General features: G+C 44.5%; 1 protein-coding gene across 1 annotated transcript in view; it reads left to right on the forward strand.

Moving 5' to 3' along the window:
• Nucleotides 1-24922, forward strand: part of TTLL11 (tubulin tyrosine ligase like 11) — a gene marked incomplete at both ends in the record, with an annotated part of 246088 nt that overhangs the window by 201332 nt on the left and 19834 nt on the right. Inside the window, 2 exons of the mRNA XM_079706935.1 lie at nucleotides 377-628; nucleotides 8024-8130. Coding sequence (XP_079563061.1) covers nucleotides 377-628; nucleotides 8024-8130 — 359 coding nt within the window. The remainder of the gene's footprint in view (nucleotides 1-376; nucleotides 629-8023; nucleotides 8131-24922) is intronic.

Here is a 24922-nt window from a genome sequence, read left to right on the forward strand (position 1 = left end):
TCAGTTCTCTGGTTTGTACATTAAGAATAGTAATAGGGCTTCCCTGGTGGTGCAGTGGTTGAGAGTCCACCTGCCGATGCAGGGGACACGGGTTCGTGCCCCTGTCCAGGAGGATCCCACATGCCACGGAGCAGCTGGGCCCGTGAGCCATGGCCGCTGAGCCTGCGCGTCCGGAGCCTGCGCTCCGCAATGGGAGAGGCCACAACAGTGAGAGGCCCGCGTACCACAAAAAAAAAAAAAAAAAAGAATAGTAATAATACACCCCCCTGCAGGCTGCTATAAATCTAAAGGAAAGGAGAATTTGCAAGGGAAAGCAATCTGTGTGCTGTAAAGCCCACTCTAAATGTTGGTTCTGTCGTTAACTCGTGTGCTGCAGGTCTCAGCAGCTTGGGAAGCCGTTAGCCTCAAAGGAAGAGCCTTCTGACAGCGATCTGGCCAGTGCCTCGGCAGGCAGCACCAATCCCGAAGCCCACCTGCCCTCCATCTGCCTCAAGCAGGTGTTCCCCAAGTATGCAAAGCAGTTCAACTACCTGCGCCTGGTGGACAGGATGGCAAACCTGTTTATCCGGTTCCTGGGTATCAAGGGGACAATGAAGTTGGGACCAACAGGCTTTCGTACCTTCATAAGGTCAGTGAGACCAGCTCCTCTGGCAGGGTGGAGACCAGCCCCACATCTGGCTGGTCCCGTCTCTCTGACTGTGCCTGGGAGAATCTGTGATGCCAGATCACGGCCCCACTTGGGGTTGGACTGGCCCAGCTGCTGGCACTGGGCCTGGCACATAGTAGACTCTTGTTTGTTGAATGAATTAATGAATGTTATGGATGTGACAGTAGTCACAACATTATGCTTGTGGTTAGAAAACAATCCTGTGCTACCTTGAGCTAGGTCCTTATTCATATATGAATAATTGCCCCTTGGACTCAGTCAGACCTCGTGCTTCTAAAACTGGGGTGATGTTCTCCCAGCAGTACGTGGCTGAGTGCTGAGCTTTTATGAAGCCGCAGCAGAGAAACAAGCCACATCTTCCAAAGTGTCAATTTCAGGAGAGAAAAGTTAAATAATTCAGTTGATAAATAATTTAATACATTTGTTCTAATATAAAAATAATGTGGTTATATTATAGAGTATAATACAAAATTTGCATGAATTTTAAAGATAAAACATGAGACAAAGAAATTGTGTTTTTGCCACAGCCTATAAAATAAGCCATTGCCACTTAATCTCCCGAGATTATTCATTAACTTGCCTCTACCCTCTGGGATACTTTGGGGCAGTACAGGAGCACTTACTAGCTGAGTGACCTTGGGTAAGTTAATGACAGTCTCTGAACCTCAATGGTCCTATAAAATGGAGATGAAACTATCAATACCCTAGGATTGTATGTTATACACCTCAGAGGAACTACCTGCCAGCGTCCCATGTTGCTATTGTTTTTCTCATCATTGGTTTTAATATTTCTATCTGGCAACACAAAGTCACCCTGTTCATAGTTTTTTTCATGAAAGCAAATAATTAGAAGTCTTGAATTGGAAACCATTTGTCATATGCTTTTCTCTAAATGAATTTTATAAATTCTAACTCTAGTGCTCTGATACTCCTGATAGGATGACATGAAGAAGTATCAGCAGGAATTTTTGCCATCTCAGTAAACCTGAAGTCATATTTGCACAGTGATTTTGAGAGGGGCTTTGTGTTAGTTTCAGGGGAAAAGAAAACCCCATGGAAAGAGCACAAACTTTGGGGTTTGGCTTCAGAGCCAAGCACACTACTTAACAGCTGTGTGGCTTTGGGCAAATTCCTTATCTTCTCTGAGTCTCAGTTCCCTCATCTGTAAAATAGGAATAATCTCTCCCACCTTGCAGGAGTGTTATGAGGTTGGGACGTAATATATCATAAAGGATCTGGCCCACTGCCTAGTTTACGGGAGCTGTTTGTGAAATGGGAGTCTTTTGTTATTATTTCCATGAGACAGAGGGAATTTTCAAGAAAGTCAACAGGCACATGTTATTTCCCTGAGAAAACTACCTAACATGATACCCTCTGACTCATTTAAGAATTGCATTTGACTTGTAGGAATAGATACCCATCTATAAATGGTTTAAAGAGTAAAATTAATTTTTTTCTCATATAACAGGAAATTTGGCAGTGGGGCTTCTAGGGCTGGTTAATGACCCCACAATGTGATCAAGTCCCCAATTTCTGTCTTTGTGCTTACCCACCCTGAGCATGTGCTTCAAGCTTCAGGGTTGCCTTATGGTCACAAGATGGCTGCTCAAAATCCAGCCATCATGGTCAAGTTCCAGGCAGGAAAAAGGAAGACGGAAGGAAGAGCAAAAGACGTTGGTCAGATGCTTCCTTTTAACTCCTAATACAATTCTACTAAAATGTAAGAGAGAGGGAGAGATTTGAAAAAAAATTACATATCACAAGAATCACAATCTCAGTTGCCTGAGGATGGGGTGGGGGGATGGTGCAGGCAGGAAGGATAAACAAACCAGTGGGTGGGGTCTAGAAGGATGAGGAGGGTGGGGCTGTGGCAAAAAGAAAGGTTGTTGCCGGGCTAGTATTACCAAAGCTTTTGATTTTTCAAGAGAAGCTAGAAATATTGATTTTTATGTAAAATATCAATGCATGTATATACTGAATGTTGGCAATTCAGAAAATAATTCTGGGTTCAATCAAAGCATGGCGGCCCGTAGAGTCCACCGGTGTGTTACCTCTGGTGTCAGAGGCTGAGGTACATATTAAGAGGACTGGTATGTTCATATACAATCTTGAAAAGAAAATTCCTGAAAAGAATCAAGAATGGTTCTAGCAAAGAAGATTCTTAAAATGCACTCAAACTGGATGATGTCAAAAATATTGCTACAAATCTGTCTCTGTGTGAGAGGCTTTATGATTTTTCCACCCCTTTGTTCTCTATAATTAAGAGTGTTTGCATGAACAACCCATCTTTGTGACGTTAGGGACTATTAGGTCCTGCAGCCGTCGTTCCCAACCTGTGGCCGAGTACTGTTAGTGGGAGCGATGGTGACCGTGACAAGTGACAATGTCTTCAGGTAGGGAAGAGGCAGCTGGAGCAGAAGGACCCAGACTGTGAGCCCCTGTCCCCTCCCTCTGTACCCACCCAGCAAGTGTCCTGAGTAATTAAGGATGCAGGAAGAAATGGAGAAAACATTGCACAACTGTTAATAGATTTCTCCTTTTAAAATGTACCAAGACATCCCAACAGCAACTTTGTTGTAAAAGATGATCTTCTCTGCTTTCAGATTTATATCTGAATGTGTTCCCTCTTGCCAGCTAAATTTAACAGCACATGTTTTCTCTTGCTAACAACTATTCTCTCTCTGCTTTCCACTTCAGTTTAAATTTCGCTTCATTGTGAATTAATAATATTTATGCCATATGTTAAATCAAACCAAGTGCCCTTCTCTGGGGCACTGTGCCAGAGACATATTTGCTAGCTAGAGACCCTCCCTTCTGAGCTCCCACGCAAACGGCAGAGGTTGAACTTGACTTTCGTCTGTCCTACCCACTCTTCCTCTCCAAGTTCCTTGAAGAGAACTGGAGGGAACAAAATAATAAACATTCCGATTGAATTTATTTTCAGTGACCATCTCTCATAATGTGCTGCATAGATCAGCAGTTTTAGGAGTGAATTATGCTAATGCCAGTCTGGCCGTATTCTATTTTTCTTTTCCACCAAGAAATGAGAAATAATGAACTGTCATCCTCTCGTCTAGAATTAACTCTATCTAACCAGCTTGTCGTGTCATTTCCTCAGGAGGCATATAACAGTAGCACGTATTACCATGAATTAAGCACCTCTTTTCTCTCTCTCTCTTTTTTTTAATTCATAATAATTGCTGAGGTGTGGAGACATCTCTTTCTCTGAGAAATAGAAACTATCTGCTTCTTCAGTTTGACAGCTTTCTCGCGGGAAATGCATTTTTGTTATTTTCCTTCCATCGGATTCCTAATTGGGAAGGATTTCTATGTAATTCACTAAGAACCCGTTTTCTGAACGTATCCTACATCAGAATTTGACATCAACTGGCACATGCTGCATTTTCCATTTCCACAGCCTGAAGATTAAACGGTTTGCCAAAACCGGGGTTTATTTCTGGAAAATGGAGGCAGCTTCTCCACACCTCGAGTGTTTGCTTCATGCTGGGCCATTCCGCTTGGAGATCCCCACTCGTGTCCTTTGTGGTTTCTAATCCTGGTCTCCTTCTAAATTAGAGAACGGTTTTCTCTTTTTCCTTTTTTTTCCCCTTCCACTCCCTTTTCTCATAAGGAGATATTAATATGCTTCATAATGGGTAGCTGTGGGGTGTTATTCTCTGAGAGGCAGCATGGAGCGTTAGAATGTTCTAGAATGGAAGTGTCAGGGGCCCTGCCTCCCCCTCTGTCATTAACTCCTCAGTGACTTTGAAAATTCCCCTGTTCTGTGATGATCTCTTTCCAGTAATATCATGAGATTTTTATGTCTGGGATATCAATAGCCTTTAAAAATAGAAACATTATAAACCAAAGTTGTCTTTCCCTCCCCACGTGGATGTTTAGAGAGTGGGTTGTTTTTTTTTTTCTTTTTTAAACAAATATTGATTATTTGTTAGCTTTCACCTTACAGAAACCTCTCCAGGAAAAAATAAGCTTCTTTTCTTTCACAGAGAAGGATGAACACAAAAGAAATTCTATAAATAGGATTTTATGGAGTGGAAAAAGTTGGTTTCTAAATTTCCCATGAGATGTCACTAGTTGTTGAGAGAAAATGGGGATAATTTCAAATCTTTCTAATCTTAGGCTCGTAATGAACTTGAATGATTTGTGATTCTCTCCATCCTATGTGCCCATATTCTTTTGATTCTGAAAACAAATAAACAAAACAAAACCTTTCTTTAAACTGGTTCTACATCATGGAGGAAGGCTGGGAGCTGTCATATGTGCCAGGCACCGAGCTAGTCCTTAAAATAGCTTTATATGGCGAGTCGCCTTATCCTCATACAAATAAGGAAATTTAGATTGCAGAGAATGTCAATGACCTGCTCAAGATCACATAGCAGAGTCAAGATTCAAACTCATGTGCCTTTGACTCCAAAGCTCATTTTTTCCATGTACGTTTCTAGCCTATCCTTTCTGCAGAATCTTTCTGGCTTCTCCTGTTACCATAGTTCTTGGATTTCTCTTCCACTGAAGAATTTATCCTATCACTCATCAGTCATTTGAAGAACTGCATCCCAGAGCATAAGGGGAAACTGTTCAAATGATTAAGAGCTACCAAGGCCTCATGTTTTTTTTGTTTTTTTTTTTTTTTTTTTTGCGGTACGCGGGCCTCTCACTGTTGTGGTTTCTCCCGTTGCGGAGCACAGGCTCCGGATGCGCAGGCTCAGCGGCCATGGCTCACGGGCCCAGCCGCTCCGTGGCATATGGGATCCTCCCAGACCGGGGCACGAACCCGTATCCCCTGCATCGGCAGGCGGACTCTCAACCACTGCGCCACCAGGGAGGCCCAAGGCCTCATGTTTTTACCCCAGATTCTGAGATCATTTCTACCCTCCGAGAGCCATATCCAAGACTGATCTGGATCCCAGCGTCAGTCACTGGGCCCAGAATACCACTTACACATAGTGCACACAAAACAAATTCTATATTGAGTGGGTGGATGGATGAAAAGTTCATTCCAAAATCTTAACCCTTGGAGACATTCCCTGTTTGAGTCCATTAAGAATGTTTGGTGACCACGGGGGTAATCCTAGGAAAACCTGTCTCCAAGTGACCCTGGTTGTCTTACCCGCCAGCCTTATATCCCAAAGCTCCCCAACAGGGCCTCTCTAGAGGCTCCAGACTTTCTGGATTACCTGAGACTTTGTCTCTTGAATCTTGGGTTCTTCCTGAAGCTCTGGGCTGGGCCACCTCCCCATTTCTCCCCAAAGTTCCCAAGTCCACTACTCCATCCTCCAGGGGAGGCCTGGATGTGAATCCCAGCTGTGTGATCTTGGGCAAGCCATGTCCCTTCTCTTGAGTCTCAGCTTACCCATCATTGAAATGGGCCTAAGAACACCTCCCTCATAAAGTGGTTATAAAGATCCAGAGAGCTAATGGGCAGGAAAGGGCCTGGCATACAGATGGTGCCCAAGAAGTGCCTACAGAATCAAAATTCTTTTAAAGCATTTCCCGTCTATGGCAGCCAGCACAGATCCCTCCTTCCCCTGCCCCAGTAGCAAATGTTACCATCGACTGTGTTCGCAGGTATCACTAGGGAGGGAAAGTTACTTTTGGAAAAGGGATAAATGGAGAATCCTCTTTGGTAAATTATGACTCCTACTAAAGGTTTGACACTTCTAATTTCTACCTGTCAGGAAAAAAATAACTATATACCAGTGGTCAGTTTGGTTTCCCTTTTTATACTCCATTAACCCACAGAGCAAGCTAGGCAGAGCTCCTGCCCTGTGGGGAGCAAGTGGTCCAGAGGACATGGATACGATAATTAGAGAAAACCCGTAGCCACTCCTAATGAAGCTGTGGAAATGAACAGTGCAGGTTGTTAGAATATACCTTGGGAGAGACTGGAGCGGGTCCCCAGCAGGACCCAATAGAGATAGCCATCTCAGTGACGGGTGACATGAAAAGCCCTGCATCCACTGACATGTTGTTACTGAGGCTCAATAACTGTGCGCTGATGTGCTTTGAAGTCTGCCACTGTGACTTGTGATTGAAATACAGAGCTGGAGCCCAGGAGGAAGCAGGATGTGAATTGATGGCCTGAGGAATACAGGCAGGGAAGAAAAGAAAGAAGGGAGGGAGGAAGGGAGGGAGGGAGGGAGCGAGGATGCTGTCATATAAGGAGCACCAGCCTCGTCCAGGCACCGTGGGCACATGTCAGGGGTGTGCATGGGTTTGGAGAGGGACCTCTGGAATGCCCAAATCCTGCTTACCAATCAACCCCCGACCTCTCGGGTTCCTAAGGGAGCTATTCACGCAAGGGATGATGACAAATGGGAAACCAAAGAACCACTTTATCATAGCTGGAGCGACGGATGTGGACACATTTGGAAAGTTGAAAGCAGCATGCAGTGTAGTTCAGCCAAGCAGACAGCTGGGCCCAAGGTCTAGCTTTCGGGATTCCCAGGGCAAATCCAGCCTGTCTTGGGACTCGCCTCCCCGGCACGATCTGGTTCAGGAGGGAAGTGCCTCTGGACCAGCTGAGGGCTGCCTGCCTTCTGAACAGAGACCCTAAATTCTTTTATCCAGACACTCTGACTAGCAAGCCCCATTTCTCCAGAATGGACAGGGCCTTCACTGAAAGGTCAGCCTCAGGCAGCCTCTGAAGGGGCCTAGATGGTTGTAGCTCTGAGAGGAAGAGGGAAAGTAGAGAGAGATTAGGAAGGGAGCCAACAGTTGTCATGGCCCAACCAGGTGCCAGGGCCTTGGGATGCCCTACCTTGTCTCCTCTTCACAACAGCCACGTGGGCGGGTGTTATTCTCTACATTTAAGAGACCAGCAAATAGAGGCACCGAAGATTTAAGTAAATGGTCCACAGCCATACAGATAGAAAAAGCAGCAGGGCCAGGATTTCAGTCCTGGTCTGTCTGAGGCCCAAATCATGCTCTTTTCAGCGTGCCTGCCCACCTTTCCAGACCACGGTGACTGTAATAAAGCCTGCCTGTTTTATAGGTCAGGAAACTGAGGCTCAAGAAGGGGAAATCGTTTAATCAGAGCCATCTGCTTCTAAGTGGTAGAGCCAGGTTCAACTCAAGACTTGCCATCCTAAAATCCCTCCTCCTCCCAGCCCTTTAGAGCCCTAATGAACCACATTACAGGCACCCACAGGATCTGACCTCAACTCACATTTTCAGCCTCCTCTCCCATGATCCCCTGCCATTCACCCTTCACTAGTTCCAGCTGTGGGGAGGGAGGGCCTTCCAGGCGGGGAACACAGCCCGGGCAAAGGCACAGAAGCCAGACAGGACAGGACGGGTCGGATCTGGCAGTGACGTGTCCTTTCCTGTCTTCTGCAGGAACTGCAAGCTCAGCAGCAGCAGCTTGTCCATGGCCGCCGTGGACATCCTCTACATTGACATCACGAGGAGATGGAACTCCATGACCATGGACCAGCGAGATTCAGGTACCTGATGACTGGCCTCTGCCATGTCCTGTGGGAGGACAGAGAGGGATGGGTGGTACGTTATCTGTTTCTTCTTGTTAAGGGTCAAGGTGGGGGAAGGAGGAAGGTCATCCTATTGTTACCAAACCAAACTTGGGTCTGTTGGCCTGCGTGCAGTAAAGCCAATCTACTGACTCGGAGTTGTGGCAAAGGAAAGGGCAGCATTTATTGCAGGGCCAAGCAAGGAGTCCAGGCAGCTCAAAAGGTCCGAGCTCCCCAGTGGCTTTCAGGGAAAGGTTTTTAAAAGCAGGGTGAGGGAGAGGTGTCGTGGGGTGTGTGATCAGCTTGTGGACGTTCTTCTGATTGGTTGGTGGTGAGGTAATCGGGAGTCAACATCATCAACCTTCTGGTTCCAACCCGTCTGGGGTCTATGTGCTTGTGGGCAGCAGGCAGTTAACTTCTTCCACCGGTCCGGGGCTTCAGTATCTGCAAAACAGCTCAAAGGTCGTGGCTCAGAATGTTATCTATAGCCCTTGAGGAGGAACTAAAGGTCCTTGACTTTGTTTAATGACTAAACTATTATTATTTTGTTTTGCTTGACTGTTTTCCTTTGTTTCTGCATTTTCTCACTTCTTTGATTAAATTTATTCTTTGGAACTTGGGGAAGGCCTAGGAAGCTAAAGTTTTTCTACAAACAAAAAGCAGGTGGAGGACAGGGGGTGGAGGGGTAGGGTCTGTCCTGGGAAGGCTTGCTTACAGTATCAGCTCTAGACATCACTGGAGGGCTGGAGCTGAGTTTGAATTCAGGAGCACTGTCCTGACGTCTGCTCTCAAGGCTGTGCCCACCCAAATCCTAATTCCACTGCTGGAATCCTTTGCCTAAAGCTTTGATTCCATTTATGTTGGAAACAGTCACTTATTCGTTGGTTGGTTCATCCCTCGCCACACATTTCCAGGGCATAAGCGGGGCCAGGCCCCGGATAGACTGGAGTGAACAGCACTTGGTTCAGGCCCAGGAGGAACTGGCTCTAGAGTTGGGAGGCAGATGAGAACACAGCAGTAGCTAGTGCGATGCGTGCTAGGATGGAGGGAAGCACAGAGAGGCTGTCAGGAAGCTCAGCAGAGGAGTTCCTGAGCAAGAGGGGCCCAAGGAAGACTTCCTGCAGAAGCCGAGTGGAATCAGCCGAGGGACAGGGTGGCACACACCCCTTCCTTCAGGGCTGTTTGCCTGCTCTAGGCAGAGACACACGTGAAAGGCTCAGGTCACCCCAAGTAGCCTGGAGGGTCTGCAGCAAGGAGGGAAAGGAGACGAGGCAGAGATGGGGTTGCAGGAGCTGTCGAGGCCTTGAACGCCACGCAAAAGAGCTTGATCTTGAGCCCCTAGATCACATGGGGCCGGTGCGGGATTCGGTAAGAAGAATCCACCTTTGGTGGATGAATTTCTGATCTTTTTCCTCCCAGAGGGGTTTTTTCTAAAAAGCCATAATAACCATACCTGACATTTGTTCAGCTCATCACAAAATTACAGCGGGCTCTCATGCATATTCCCTCATTAAACGTCTCTGCTGTGAACCAGTGCAGTAGGTATTAACGCTCGCATTTCACAGCCGAGTAAACTGCAGCTCAGGTGATGGCAAGGGGGCCACCCTCCACTCGGCTGCCTCCTTGCAAAAAGGACACACAAAGAGGGGGCACCACAGGGAGCAGTTTTTTCCTGCGATAGGGTGGCGAGGACCTGAAATCAGGGGGGTTAGGAGACCCAGCTTAGAACGGACAATGCCACTTCCTACGATGTAAGCGCGAGAAGCCATTTCACCTCGTCCTGTCCGTTTCCTCCTCCGTAAAGGGTGCCAGCAACACCAGCTCTCCGGGGTGCCCTGTGTCGGAGGGTCTGAAAGCCTGTGGGGCCCTCGTGGACAGTTCATCTTATCAGTGGGCTCCCCTTGGGGAGAATCCTGAGCAGGGTGCTCCCTGCCAGATCCTGCCCTGCACCCCGGGTCTGCCCTGGGCTAGAGCCTCCTGACCACAAGGACCAGCAGCTCTTCCTGCGGGTGCCGGGACTTGGGCATCCTTTGCTAAGTGGTTTCACGTTCGATAATGAGGCTTCCAGCTGCCAATCTTGGGTGTTTCCTACATGCTGAGCACACTGCCCGGCACTTGACACGTGCAGCATGAGCTAGAATTCTCCCAGAGGTAGACACGATTATCTCTTTCATACAGAGAAGGAAATTGAGGCTCAGAGGCACGGCTGGTGGGTAAGGCTTTAACACCAAGCTGCCACCCTCCCCTTCCGGTTGCTTCCTCCTGCTATTGGTCCCAGAGTAAGATGACCACCCAGCTTCCCACTGCTCCCCTTTCTTAAACTCAAAAGCAAAACTCAGGGGCTACTAATCCTCACTGATTCAACAAGGCGAGAGCTCCTATCACATCTCCGCCGTCGGAGCTCCCTTCCATTCTTCCCTGGCAACCAGGAGAGGCTGGAGGTGGAACGTCTTAGAAGTAGGCAGATGAATTATCATCTCCAGGACGGAGGGCCCTCGTGTGACAGTTGAGCCGCCTGCTTTCTGCTGACGCCTTCAGAAAGTGAAGACGTGTTTGCTGTGTGAGCCGAATGCGGGGCGTCGTTGCAGGAGCCTGTGGAGGGGGCCAGATGAGGGGGCAGGGGTGGCAGTGGGATTATTAAATATTGAAATTGATCAGGAATAGCAGCGGGAAGCTATTTATCATGTTTTATTGCTTCAAACTAGCATTACCATCTGGCCCCATTGTTAATTCTGAGTAGCTTTTCATGTTTTGTTTGCCTCTTAAATTGCTCCCCAGCAGCGGAATCCACAGGGGCTGCCCACAGTACAGGCTCGGGTGAGGTTTTCTGGGGTCTGCAGCGTCTCTCTGTCTGCTGACCAAGCTAAGGAGATGAGAAAAATACTTATATTTAGAACATACAGATGCGCAAGTCTGGGGCTGGGATCTTCCAGGCCTTTCCGCCCTGCCTCAGCCCCTGACTGTGTGGAATAGCAATCCTTAGTAGTAACTGCAATTTTGAGATCACCTCCGATGTACAAATATCACTGCTAGGGCTTCCCTGGTGGCGCAGTGGTTGAGAGTCCGCCTGCCGATGCAGGGGACAGGGGTTCGTGCCCCGGTCTGGGAAGATCCCACATGCCGCGGAGCGGCTGGGCCCGTGAGCCGCGTCCGGAGCCTGTGCTCCGCAACGGGAGAGGCCACAGCAGTGAGAGGGCCGCGTACCACAAAAAAAAAAAAAAAAAAAATCACTGCTAATTCTCACACCAGACCTTCGAGGTGGGTGATCAGATCCCATTTTACAGAGCAGGATTCTGAGGTTTCCAAGAGCAAAAGTGACTTGTCTGAAATCCCATAGCCAGTGAGTAGCAGAAGCTGGATTTGCACTCAAGCCTCCTACCTCCTGGCCCGGGACGCTGTCCCCAGTCCAGGGCCACACCGAGCAGCGCTTTTTCATCTGAGTGATGCGGAGGGGATGGGGCTCGTGAGGCAGGAAGGTGAAAGGTCAATTCACAGAGCACAAGGAAGGCAGAACTGGAGTGGGCGTTGGTGCCTTGTCCACACACCTGTCTCCCTTCCTCCTTGGAGCTTATACTCCTGTTCTCCTGTTTCCATTACTCCTGAAAGGAAATAATAGTGTCCAGGGTGGGTGGGTGGGGGTCGTATAGGCAGTGAGGGCTGGGCATTAAAGCCAGGAATGAGAAGGCTGTCTGTGCCTGTGGGCTCAGGGGCCACTGCTGTCTTAGCTGGTGCAGGCCGGGGCCCAGATGCCTCCTGAGAAGGCTGCTCGAGCACCTCTGATTCTCAAGGAAAAGGAGTTTCTGAAGCCAGCTGCGTGCTCAGGACCATTCAGGAAGCTACTAGATGTCAGAAGAAGTAAAGGTCTGGTCGGAGGTGTGGGTCCCTGTGAGCTGGGGCAGATTTACCTGCCCTAGAGCTGCTGGGGGGCTGGCACGAAAGAAGTCAGAAGAGGGGCAGAACGTGCGCTCTCAGTCTCAAAGGGCACGCACTCACTCGTTCATTCACTCATTCGTTCATTCAACAGACAGGTAATGGATGTGTTACCAGGTATTGGGCCCTACTGGAATATAAAGAGAAATTATTTTACAGACACTATTCTCAAGGGAAAAAAAATAATAGAGGTTATGTACTGAACATTTACTATGTGACAGAAATCAAAGATGCTTGTTATGAATTGCTTCATTTAACTCTCATGCAGCCCTGTGAGATAAGGCTGGTTATTCCCATTTGACAGATGAGAAAGTTGAGGTTCAAAGGGGTGAACTTAAGCAAGCGTGTCAAGTCTTACAGTGGAGAGCCTGGGATCTGAACCAAGAACAGCCTGCCTTCAGAGCTCATCCTTGGCCCTTCCATTACACCCAGCGTCTCCAGCCACACAAATGAAAAGGATGCGCAGTTGACAGTTGTAACAGGGGGTGGCCAGAGCTCCCATGGGGGAAGCAACAAAGGAGGGAGCCGTGCGGGTGAGGAGAGAACACGAGCAAAGCACTTAGCATGGTGGGCGACCCAGAAAAGGCGCTCACTACTCGTTCTGTATCCCTGAGGGCCTGGCACATCGACCAGAGCATGCAAAATCATCTCACTTGGTGCCCAGTGAATGTTCGATGGGCAGACGAATGCCAATATAAAAAATGTCCGCCATCCCCAAAGCAGGGCCTTCTGAGTGTGAGAACCATTGCTTATACTTGCGGTGGTCTATAGGGGTCTCCCTCTGCTTTCCTATCATCCAGTGTAAAATGCCAGCCCATTTGAATAAGACCATCACCCCGACCCAAACCCCAGTGTGTCCAAGTGCTGATGCACCTTTCCTTTCTGGAAGCCAGCCCAGACCTTCCTTCTGCCCTAATGAGACTTTGGTACCCACCAAGGGGGTTAACCAGATTCCCAATGCTCAAGGCCCTTATGGACCTTTATTTGACCTGCATGAGGAGACCCTGCTATTGAAATGGAGAAGAAAAAGTGATGTTTAAAAAGACTAGAGAGGAAAAAAAAACCAGTAAGAAAAAGCATACCTATTATGAAATCTAAATCTCAGACCATCCTTTTAAATAGGCTCGTTATTGGTTGCTTTTTTAAATTGGACCTCAGGTGCACAAAACTGGGTTGATCATAATCCTTGGTTCGTGAGACACTTCCATCCTGGTCCATGCATAGCCTGCTCTATTTAGTTAGCTTTTTGAATTAGTTATTTGTAATAATGGAAGAAGCATCCACACACTCTCGTGACCCAAAGCAAAAGCTGGGACTCAACGATCACACGCATTTAACACATGGCTCTCCCCCAAACCCAGCCCATTTCCCACCTCTCTCCACCTGAGGAGCCCTCAGCTGCATCCCATGCTCATCGCTCCCTAAATAGACTGTCTTCCTCTCTTCAAATGCCAATGACTACTTAGGAGCTTGGTGGAATTCCGTAATATGCAGTCTCACACTCTGCAGCAGGCCAGTGTAATTGTCAATTGTCATTTAAAAAAAAAAAAAGATTTCAGTTTCCAATTCTAGAATTTCTAGCAGAGCACAGAAATCTAAAAAAAATTCTAAAAAAGAATTTCTAGCAGAGCACAGAAATCTGTTTGTGTTATCAGCAAACTTGGGGTGTAGTAGCCCTCTCATTGCCCAGAACCATTTGTCAGTGAAGAGGCAGTTATGTTATGTAAATTGCACTCACGAACACCTCCTTATCATTGAGACTTTGCTCTCTACTTCTCTGTGGCGAGAGACTAGGACAGCATCAAGATTAGGCAATAAAAGGCAGTATCACTGGCATCATCTGTGAGAGACAAACACTTCACTTGAAAAGGGAACACTTGAGCCCAGCATCTAGGTGTCTGGTCCATCTAACCCACAACCGGCAGCTAGGGGCTTCAGAGCAGCTTTGTTCACTTTGCAGCCAGATTTTTTGCTGTTTTAAAATATAAACTAGAGGTCCTCCCAGTAAGCAATGGAAACATGATTGCAAAGCAAGAAAAAAATGGACTGGAGCATCTTTCCCACCCATGTGAGTGAGCACACATGCGACACCCACGTATGCGTGTTCGGCCCACACCTTGCTTGCAGAGGAAAAATCAGAGTGGCATAGTTTAATGTCTCATAGGTGCTGTAGACCCTTTGACCAAAATAAGAAACATTTCTTCCACTGCTTGAAGAACTCCTGAGCTACATGCCCGCCTTCGTGGGGCTGCCTGGGTTTGACTGGCAGTATAACCAAAGCCACGGGCTCTGGGATCAGACAAACCTGGCTTCAAATCTGAGACCGGTAAATTGCAAGCTGTGTAGTCTCCACAGGTTATGTAACTTCCTCTGAGCCTCACATTCATCTTCTGAAAAAGGGGAGATAATAATGGTGCCCACTTCATAAGAACATTGATACTGCTGAAATGGGACAAAGCAGAAAGTGCTCAGAGCAGGGTCTGAGTAGGACATGCTCAGTAAGCAGGGGCTGCTTCTATTGATATCACCTGGCTCTGACTGCACCCCTTTCCTGGGACATGCTTCCTGGGCACCTACTCGTGCCAGGCGCTCTGCAGGTGCTGGGAACAGACAGGAAGAAACGCCTGCCTGGAGACACTCGCAGCCTGTGGGAGGGATGGGATGTGGTGGCAGCAGGCCTTCCCTTGGAGCCGACAGAGTGCCAGGGCCTCCCCTCCTTTGCCTCCAAGACGGCCCTCACCTGCCTTTGGCCCAGGTGGCTGCTATCGACAGACCAGTGCCTGGCTGCCCCATTCTCACCGCCCTGCCCCTTTGTCCTACACAGCACTGTTGGAGGGTTGGCTGGGAAGAGGAACCCATGTGTCCAACTCAAGGAAAGTAGTGGTGGGGGAGTGGATACTGTGAAGCTGGGGACCTTTAGCAAGAAATGCAGCACTGCCAGCTTCGGGGCTGCCGGGCCTGGAGAGTCAGGGCCAGTTTCTCTCCACGTGTGCCACGGTCTCCAAAGACCAGCTGTCCCCTCTCCTCTGCACGTCTGCTCTCACACTGTGGGTGCTCCTGCCCTTGGCTGGCTGCGGCGGCTTCCAGCCCTCCTCCTGTATCACCTCTCAACCCAGAGTCCACCATCAGCCGCCTGCAGTCGCTGGTCTCATGACTACAACTCCAGGGGAGCGAGTGAGAACCCTTCCCCCTGTGCAGCCACCCCTCCGGTCCCTAGCCCCACGCTCACTCGTTCCAGCCAAGGTGGCCGGCCACTACGGAGGACCTCCATCGGGGCCACTTGCCTCTGCCCGAAGCCCCCACCCCTCACACACCACTGCCCAGGCCCTCCTCGCAAGGCGCCGCCCTCAGGCTGGGCCAGGTCTCCCTTCCCACGGGCTCCAGCAGCATCCAGCCCTGCTCCTGGACAACACCGATCACAGTGCGAAGTAAACACTGTGGAATGAGTGTGTGGCATCTGCCCCTTGAGCTAGACTAACCTCCATGACGCCAAGCTGTTCCTGCCTTAACGAAACCTAGCTCTGTGCCTGGCACATAGTAGGTGCTCAGCAAACGTGTGCGGGATGGACGAGGGACGGGACCCTGCCGATCAGCTGACATCTGTGGGTGTCTGAGTCTTGTTACTGTCTCTCACCAAATTTCCTCAGTCGACTTATGCAAATCATCTCCCTCCTCTACTTTCCTCAGCTGGAATGAGCCCCAACTGAAATGTATGTGGTTAACAACGTACTGAAATATTTAAAAGTATTTTTACTTGGAAGGTTTAGCGAAGCCTCACTTATACATATACATGGATAGCCCCCTCCCTCCTCGGTACAGGAGGCGGGTTTCACGCGGTGCCTCGCACCGTGTCTGGCACGAGCGATGTTCTTCAGCCTTGAAATTATCTCAGAGTCAGATGGGCCTCCCTGGATGTGTGCCCTACACGCTTACAAAATAGTCAGTGTCAGAATTATTTTTAATAAAAGCAAGCGAGCCAACAGAAATGCCAGCTCACCCTCCCCGCACAGACGCTTATCTGGGGCTGCTGCCGTGCAGGCTGCACCTTCTGTAATGACTGTCCCCTCGGCGAGTGTCGCCTGGAGACGTGTGATCACCGCCACAGCCCCTTCATTGGAGTGCCTGATCTTCATCTTCCTGTCCATCACCTCCAGGGCATGGGAACAGGATCTCCGCCATTGTCTGGTCCTATGCCCCAAAAAAGAGACAAAAGGAAAAAAGTGGGATGAATTTTTTTATGCAGCTATTTCCTTTTCTTCATCCCAGATCTTGCAGGAACAGCGGCAGCAGGATGGAGGTTGTGGGAAAAGCATGAGCCATGAACCAGCGAGTCAGCCAGGCTGAGTTTGGTTCCTCGCACCTCCCATCTTGGAGCCCAGGGTCGGGGGTGGGGGCACTTCAGCTCCAAGAGCCACAGTTTCCTTTAAAACGGGCCAGTGACATCCACCTTGGGTTGTTGTAAGACTTTAGTTAGTAAGTGTACCCCTGGCTCTTCTTTTACTTTGTTTTAACCACCAGTGTCATTCTTGACATGTGTGCGTGCTTTCAGATTACAAAAGGGTCTTCCAATCCACATGTGCACTGAAAGCTCACACTCCCCCTGAGCGTGGTCGTGTTCCCACGACCCCACTCAGGGAGGAGGAAACCGAGGCTCAGAGTGGTAAAGAGGGGTCAGGGACAGAGCAGGAACCGGTCTCCAGCCTCCATCTTGTGCAGCCTCAGGAAGTGACAACACTGATGAGTAAAGATGGAAGGACTACTGCCAATCCCCAAATATCCCCAGGCTGAGGCATCCATAAGGTGGGCGGAGCTGTGTTTGGTAAGACCATCAGGGAGACGTGACCAATGACGGACGCATCCTCCGCAACCCCTCCCCCAATATGCTCCTCTACTACCAAGGAGTCAGGATACAGAGTCACACAGGCTTTGCTGCTACAAAGCTCTGCACTTGACACTCCTCACAGCACTGCTATTTAGAGTTGAGGAAATGAGAATTAGACCTGTTGGGGCCACCTCCAAAGGCACCTCGCTAGTAAACAGCAGTGCTTGGACAAGGACCCATGTCTTCTAACTAAATCTTCTCCAACATGCTGCCCCTTAATGTGACTGCTGGTGATTGACACAAATATGAGCTACATTTATGGATTTTTAAAAATTATTAGACAATTTTTTTGGAAAAGTTTTTTTTTTTTTTTTAGTAAATTTATTTATTTATTTATTTTGGGCTGTGTTGGGTCTTCATTGCTGCATACGGGCTTTCTCTAGTTGTAGCAAGCGGGGCCTTCTCTTGTTGCAGAGCACAGGCTCTAGGTGCGTGGGCTTCAGTAGTTGTGGCACATGGGCTCAGTAGTTGTGGCTCGTGGACTCAGTAGTTGTGGCTCGTGGACTCTAGAACGCAGGCTCAGTAGTTGTGGCTCACGGGCTTACTTCTTCTGCAGCATGTGGGATCTTTCCGGACCAGGGCTCGAACCCATATCCCCTGCATTAGCAGCGGATTCTTAACCACTGAGCCACCAGGGAAACCCCTTTGAAACAGTTTTAGATTTACAGAAAAATTGAGCAGATAGTACAGAGAATTCCCATATACTCCCCAAACACATACTCTTTCCTCTATAGTATCTTGTATTAGTATACATTTGTTAGTTAATAAACAAATATTAATATATTATTATTAATTAAAGTCCATAGTTTAAAGTTCACTCTGTGTTGTACATCCTATGTGCTTTGACAACTGCATAATGTAATGTATCCAGTATAGTACCATACAGAATGTTTTCACTGCCCTAAAAATCCCCTATGTCCCACCTATTCATCCTCCCCCACCCTGAATCCCTGGCATCCACTGATCTTTTTACTCTTTTCATAGTTTTGCTTTTTTCTGAATGTCATATTGTTGGAATCGTACAGTATGTAGCCTTTTCAGTACTGGCTTCTTTCACTTAGCAATGTGCATTTAAAGGTCCTCCATGTCTTTTTGTGGCTTGATAGCTCATTTCTTTTTATCTGTGAGTAAAAGTCCATTGAATGGATATGCCACAGTTCGTTAATCCATTCACCTATTTAAGGACATCTTTGTTGTGTACAGTTTTTGACAATTATGAATAAAGCTGCTATAAACATTTCTGTGCAGTTTTGTTTTGTGGACATACGTTTTCAAAATGGGCAAATACCTAGGAATGTGATTGCTGGATCATATGGTAAGACTACATTTAGCTTTTTAAGAAACTGCCAAACTGTCTTTCAAAATGGCTGTACCATTTCACACTCCCACCAGCAATGAATGAGAGTTCCTGTTGCTCCACATCCTTGACAACACTTAGTATTGTCAGTTTTTTTAAATTTAGCCACTGTAATAGGTGTGTAGTGGTATACCACATTGTTTTAATTTGTAATTTCCTAAAGACATGTGATGTCGAGCATCTTTTCATATGCTTATTTGACATTTGTATATCTTCTTTGATGAGATGTCCAGATCTTTGCCCACTTTTTTTTCTTATTGTTGAGTTTTAAGAGTTCTTTGTATATTTTGGATACAAGTCTTTCATCAAATATGTCTTTTGCAAATATTTTCTCCCAGTTTATGTGGCTTATCTTTTCATTCTCTTAACAGTGGCAGTACAGAGCAGAAATTTTTAATTTTAATAAGGTCTAACATCAATTTTTTCTTTCAGGGATTTTGCTTTTGGTGTTGTGTCTAAAACTTCATAGCCAAATCCAAGGTCCCCTAGATTTTCTCCTATTATCTTCTAAAACTTGTATAGTTTTGCATTTTACATTTATGTCTATGATCCATTTTGGGTTAATTTTTGTGAAAGGTGCAAAGTCTGTGTCTAGATTCTTTTTTTTTCTTTTAAGTATGGATGTCCACTTGTTCCAACACCATTTCTTGAAAAGACTGTCCTTTCTCCATTGAATTTCCTTTGTTCCTTTGTCAAAGATCAGTTGATTATATTTGTGTGAGTCTATTTCTGGGCTCTGTATTCTGTTCCATTGATCTACTTGTCTGTTCTTTCACTAATACCGTGTTGTTTTGATTACTGTAACTATAGTAAGTTTTGAGGTTGGGTAGTGTCAGTCCTCTATGTTCTTCTTCTTTAGGATTGTGTTGGCTATTCTGGTCTTTTGCCTTTCCCATATAAATTTTAGAATCAGCTGGTCAATATTCACCAAATAACTTGCTGGGATTTTAATTTGGATTGTGTTGAATCTATAGATTGAGTTGGGAAGAACTACCACCTTAACAACATTGAGTCTTCCTGTCCATGAACATGAAATATCTCTCCATTTATTTAGATCTTTTATTTTTGTCATTCAGGTTTCTTAGTTTTCTTCATATGTATCTTCCATATGTTCTGTTAGATTTATATCTAAGTATTTTATTTTATTTTACTTTACTTGGGTGCTAATATAAATGATGTTGTGGGGGTTTTTTTGTTTTGTTTTGTTTTTGCTGTACGCGGGCCTCTCACTGTTGTGGCCTCTCCCGTTGTGGAGCACAGTCTCCGGATATGCAGGCTCAGCAGCCATGGCTCACGGGCCTAAACGCTCCGCGGCATGTGGGATCTTCCCGGACCAGGGCACGAACCCGTGTCCCCTGCATTGGCAGGCAGACTCTCAGCCACTGTGCCACCAGGGAAGCCCACGATGTTGTGTTTTTAATTTAAAATTCCAAGTGTTCATTGCTGGAATATAGGAAAGCAGTTGACTATTATATAATAACCTTGTACCCTACAATGTCGCTATAATCACTTAGTTCCAGAAGTTTGTCAATTTATGAGGATTTTCTACATTGACAGCTGTGTCATTTGAGAATAACGGCAGTTTTATTTCTACCTTTCCAATCTTTTGGTATACCTTTTCTTTTCTCTTCTTGTCTTGTTTTGTCTTGTCTTATTGAATTAACTAAGACTCCCAGTGCAATGTTGATCAGGAGTGGTGAGAGGGGACATCCTTGTCCTGTTCCCAGTATTAAGTGGAAAGCACCTATTTTCTCAGCATTAAATATGAAGTTAGCTGTAGGGTTTTTGTAGCTATTCTTCATCAAATGGACAAAGTTCCCCTCTGTTCCTAGCTTGCATAGAGTTTTAGGGTTTTTTTTTTTCTTTTTTCTTTTTTATCATGAATCAGTGTTGGATTTTGTCAAATGCCTTTCCTGCACCTATTGACATGATCATATGATTTTTCTTCTTTAGCCTGTTCATGTAATAGATTACATTAATGGATTTTTGAATGTTGAGGCAGCCTTGCATATCTGGAATAAATCTCATTGGTTGTGGTGTATAATTCTTCTTATACATTATTGGATTCCACTTGCTAATATTTTGTTGAGGATTTTTGCATCTATGTTTTTGAGAGATATTGGTCCATAGTTTTACCTTTCTAGTAATGCCGTTATCTAGTATTGAGGTAATGTTGACCTCATAAAATGAGTTAGAACATATTCCCTCTGCTTCTGTATTCTGTAAGAGATTGTAGAGAATTGGTATCATTTCTTTCTTAAATGTTTAGTAGAATTTATCAGTGAAACCATCAGGACCTAGTGTTTTCTTTTTTAGAAGGTTATTAATTATTGATTTAATTTGTTTAATAGATATAAGCCTATTCAGATTAGCTGTTTCTCTTTGTGTGAGTTTTGTTGAATTGTGTCTTTCAAGAAATTGGTCCAGGACTTCCCTGGTGGCACAGTGGTTAAGAATCCACCTGCCAATGCAGGGGACGTGGGTTCGAGCCTTGGTCTGGGAAGATCCCACATGCTGCAGAGCAACTAAGCCTGTGTGCCACAACTACTGAGCCTGTGCTCTAGAGCCCACGAGCCACAACTACTGAGCCCACATGCCTAGAGCTCATGCTCCACAACGAGAGAAGCCACCACAATGAGAAGCCTGTGTACCGCAACAAAGAGCAGCCCCCACTCGCCACAACTTAGAGAAAGCCCACGCACAGCAATGAAGACCCAACACAGCCAAAAATAAATTAATTAATTAATTTTAAAAAAAGAGAAATTGGTCCATTTCATCTATGTTATCAAATTTGTGGACACAAAGTTATTCATAATATTCCTTTATTATCCTTTTAATGTCTGTGAGATCAGTAGTGATAACCTTCTTTCATTTCTGATATTAGAAATTTTAATTACTAATTAGTACTCTAGTAATCTTCTCTCTTTTTTCTTGCTTAGCCTGGCTAGAGGTTTATCAGTTTCATTGATCTTTTTATAGAACCAGCTTTTGGCTTAATTGATTTTCTTTATTGCTTTCCTGTTTTTAATTTCATTGATTTTGCTCTAGTTTTTGTTATTCTTTTCTTCTGCTTACTTTGGATTTAATTTGCTCCTCTTTTTCTAGTTTTCTAAGATAGGAGTTTAGATAATTGATTTAAGATCTTTCATTTTGTTTAATATATGCTTTCAAGGCTCTAAATGTCCCTCTAAGCACTACTTTCACTGCCTCCCACAAAATTCAGTAAGTGCTGTTTTCATTTTCACTTAGTTAAAAATATTTTTAAATTTCTCTTGAGACTTATTTTTTGACCCATGTATTGTTTAGACATGTGCTATTTAATCTCCAAATATGTGGAGAATTTTCAGCTGTCTTTCTGTTATTGATCTTTAGTTTAATTTCATTGTGGTATGAGAGCATACTTTGTATGATTTCTATTCTTTTAAATTTGTTAGGTTATGTTTTATGGCTGAGAATATAGTCTGTCTTGGTAAATGTTCTGTGTGAACTGAAAATAATGTGTATTCTGCTCTTGTTGAATAAGGTATTTTATACATGTCAATTAGATCCAGTTGATTGATGGTGCTGTTCAGTTAAACTATATCCTTACCAATTTTCTGCCTGCTGGATCTGTCAATTACTGATAGAGGGGTGTTGAAATCTCCAACTATAATAGTGGATTTGTCTATTTCCCCTTGCAGTTCTATCTGTTTTACCTCACATGTTTTGACACTCTGTTTTTAGCTACATACATGATAAGGATTGTTGTCTTTTGGAGAATTGACCCCTTTATCATTAAATAATGCCCACCTTTATCCCTGATAGTCATCTTTGTTCTGCAGTCTGCGTTGTCTGAAATTAATATAGCTACTCCAGCTTCTTTGTTTTTTTAGTTAGTGTTAGCATGATATATCTTTCTCCATCCCTTTACTTTTTATCTATGTCTTTATGTTTAAAGAGGGTTTCTTGTAAACAATATATAGTTGGATTTTGCTTTTTTAAACCCACTCTAACAATCTCTGTCTTTTAATTAATATATTTAAACCATTCACATTTAAAGTGATTATTGCTATAGCTGGATTACTATTTACCATGTTAGTAACTGCTTTCCATTAATTTCCCTTGTTCTTTGTTTCTTTTTTATCTTCCCCTCTTTTTCTGCCTTCTCTGGTTTTAATTGAGCATTTTATGATTTCATTTTCTCTCTTAATATATCAGTTATACTTCTTTAAAAATTAGTGGTTGTCCTAGAGTTTGCAGTGTACTTTTTCAGCTTATAAGCCCATTTTCAAATAGTACAATACAACTTCCCAGAGAGTGCAAGTTCCTTGTAAAAGAGTACTCCCAATTCCTCCCCCCTTCCCTAATAACTTTGCTGTTACTCATTTCACTTATTCCTAAGCTATAATCGCCCAACACATTGTTGCTATTATTACTTTGAACAAACAGTTATCTGTTAGATAAGTTAAGAATAAGAAAAATAAAAAAGATTTATTTTACCTTCATTTATTCCTTTTCTGATGCTCTTCTTTTCTTTATGTAGATCTGAGTTTCTGACCTAGATCATTTTCTTTCTCTCTGAAGAGCTTCTTTGAACACTGCTTGCAAGGCAAGTCTATGGGCAACAAATTCCTTAAGTTTTTGTTTGAGAAAGTATTTCTCCTTCACCTTTGAAGGATAATTTCTCTGGATACAGAATTGTAGGTTTATGGGATTTTTCTTTCAATGTTTAAGATATTTCACTCCTCTCTCTTCTTGCATGGTTTCTGATGAGATGCTGATGTAATTTTTTTCTTATTCCTCTATAGGTAACGTGTTTTTCCCCTCTGGCATCTGTCAAGGTTTTCTCTGTCTCTGGTTTTCTGCAGTTTGAATATGATATGTATAGGTGTTAATTTTTTGGTATTTCTCCTGCTTGTCATTCTCTGAGCTTCTTGGATCTGTGGTTTGGATGTCTCATTAATTTTGGAAAATTCTCAGCCATTATTACTTCAAATATCTCTTCTGTTCCTTTCTTTTTTCTCCTTCTGGTATTCCCATTGTATTTCAAGGCTTTTGTATTGTCCCGCTGTTCTAAGACATTCTCCTTTACTTTATTCTTTTTTTAAAAATTCAATTTATTTATACTAAAAAACAAAAACAGTTCACCCATTTCTCCCCCACCAACCCCCCACCTTTTGGCAACCACCAATTTGTTCTCTGTTATCTATGAACTTGTGTTGGTTTTTTAAATTTGTTTTTTGTTTTTGTTTTAGATTCCATATATAAGAGAGATGCACAGTATTTGTCTTTCTCTGTTCTGTCTTATTTCACTTAGCATAATGCCCTTGAGCTCCATCCATGTTGTTGCAAATGGCACAATTTCATTCTCTTTTATTGCTGAATAATAGTCATATTACAATGTCTTTATCCAGTCATCCATCAGTGGACACTTAGGTTGTTTCCATATCTCGGCTATTGTAAATAATGCTGTAATGAACATGGGAGTGCATATATCTTTTCAAGTTAATGTTTTCATTTTCTTCAGATAAATACCCAGAAGTGGAATTGCTGGATCATATTATAGTTCTATTTTTAAGCTTTTATGGAGCCTCCATACTGTTTTCCACAATGGCTGCACCATTTTACATTCCCACCAACAGGGCACAAGGATTCCCTTTTCTCCATATTCTTGCCAACACTCATTATTTCTTATCTATTTTGATAACAGCCATTCTAATAGGCATGAGGTGCTGTCTCATTGTGGTTTTGATTTGCATTTCCCTGATGATTAATGACATTGCACATCTTTTCAGATACCTTTTGGCTTCTTTGGACAAATGTCTATTCAGATCTTCTGCCCACTTTTAAATCAGATTGTTTGGAATTTTTTGCCATTGAGTTGTATGAGTTCTTTATATGTTTTGAATATTAGCCCCTTACCAGATATATAATTTGAAGTTATCTTCTCCCATTCAGTAGGTTGCCTTTTCATTTTGTTGGTAGCTTCCTTTGCTATGCAAAGGAAGCTTTTTAATTTGATGTTCATTTCTGCTTTTGGTGTCAGATTAAAAAGCTATAGCCAAGACCTATATCAAGGAGCTTACCACCTATGTTTTCTTCTATGAGTTTAATGGTTTCAGGTCTTAGTTTCGAGTCTTTAATTCATTTTGAGTTAATTTTTGTGTATGGTGTTAGATGGTGGTCCAGTTTCATTCTTTTGCATGTGGCTGTCCAATTTTCCCAACACCATTTCTTGAAGAAACTGTACTTTCCCCATTGTATATTCTCTACTCTTTTGTTGTAAATTAATTGACCATATATGCATGGGTTTATTTCTGGACTCTCTCTTCTGTTCCATTGATCTATATGTCTGTTTTTATCCCAACACCATAGAGTTTTCACTACTATAGCTTTGTAATATAGTTTGAAATCAGGAAGTGTGATGCCCACAGCTTTGTTCTTCTTTCTCAAGATTGTTTTGGCTACTTAGAGTCTTTTTTGGTTCCATACAAATTTTAGGATTGTTTGTTCTATTTCTGTGGAAAATGTCATTGGGATTTTGATACAGATTGCATTGAATCTGTATATTGCTTTGGGTAGTATGGGCATTTTAACAATATTAATTATTCCAATCCATGAGT

Source organism: Hyperoodon ampullatus (genome assembly GCF_949752795.1).
Source record: "Hyperoodon ampullatus genome assembly, chromosome: 6".
Taxonomy (NCBI): Eukaryota; Metazoa; Chordata; class Mammalia; order Artiodactyla; family Ziphiidae; genus Hyperoodon; species Hyperoodon ampullatus.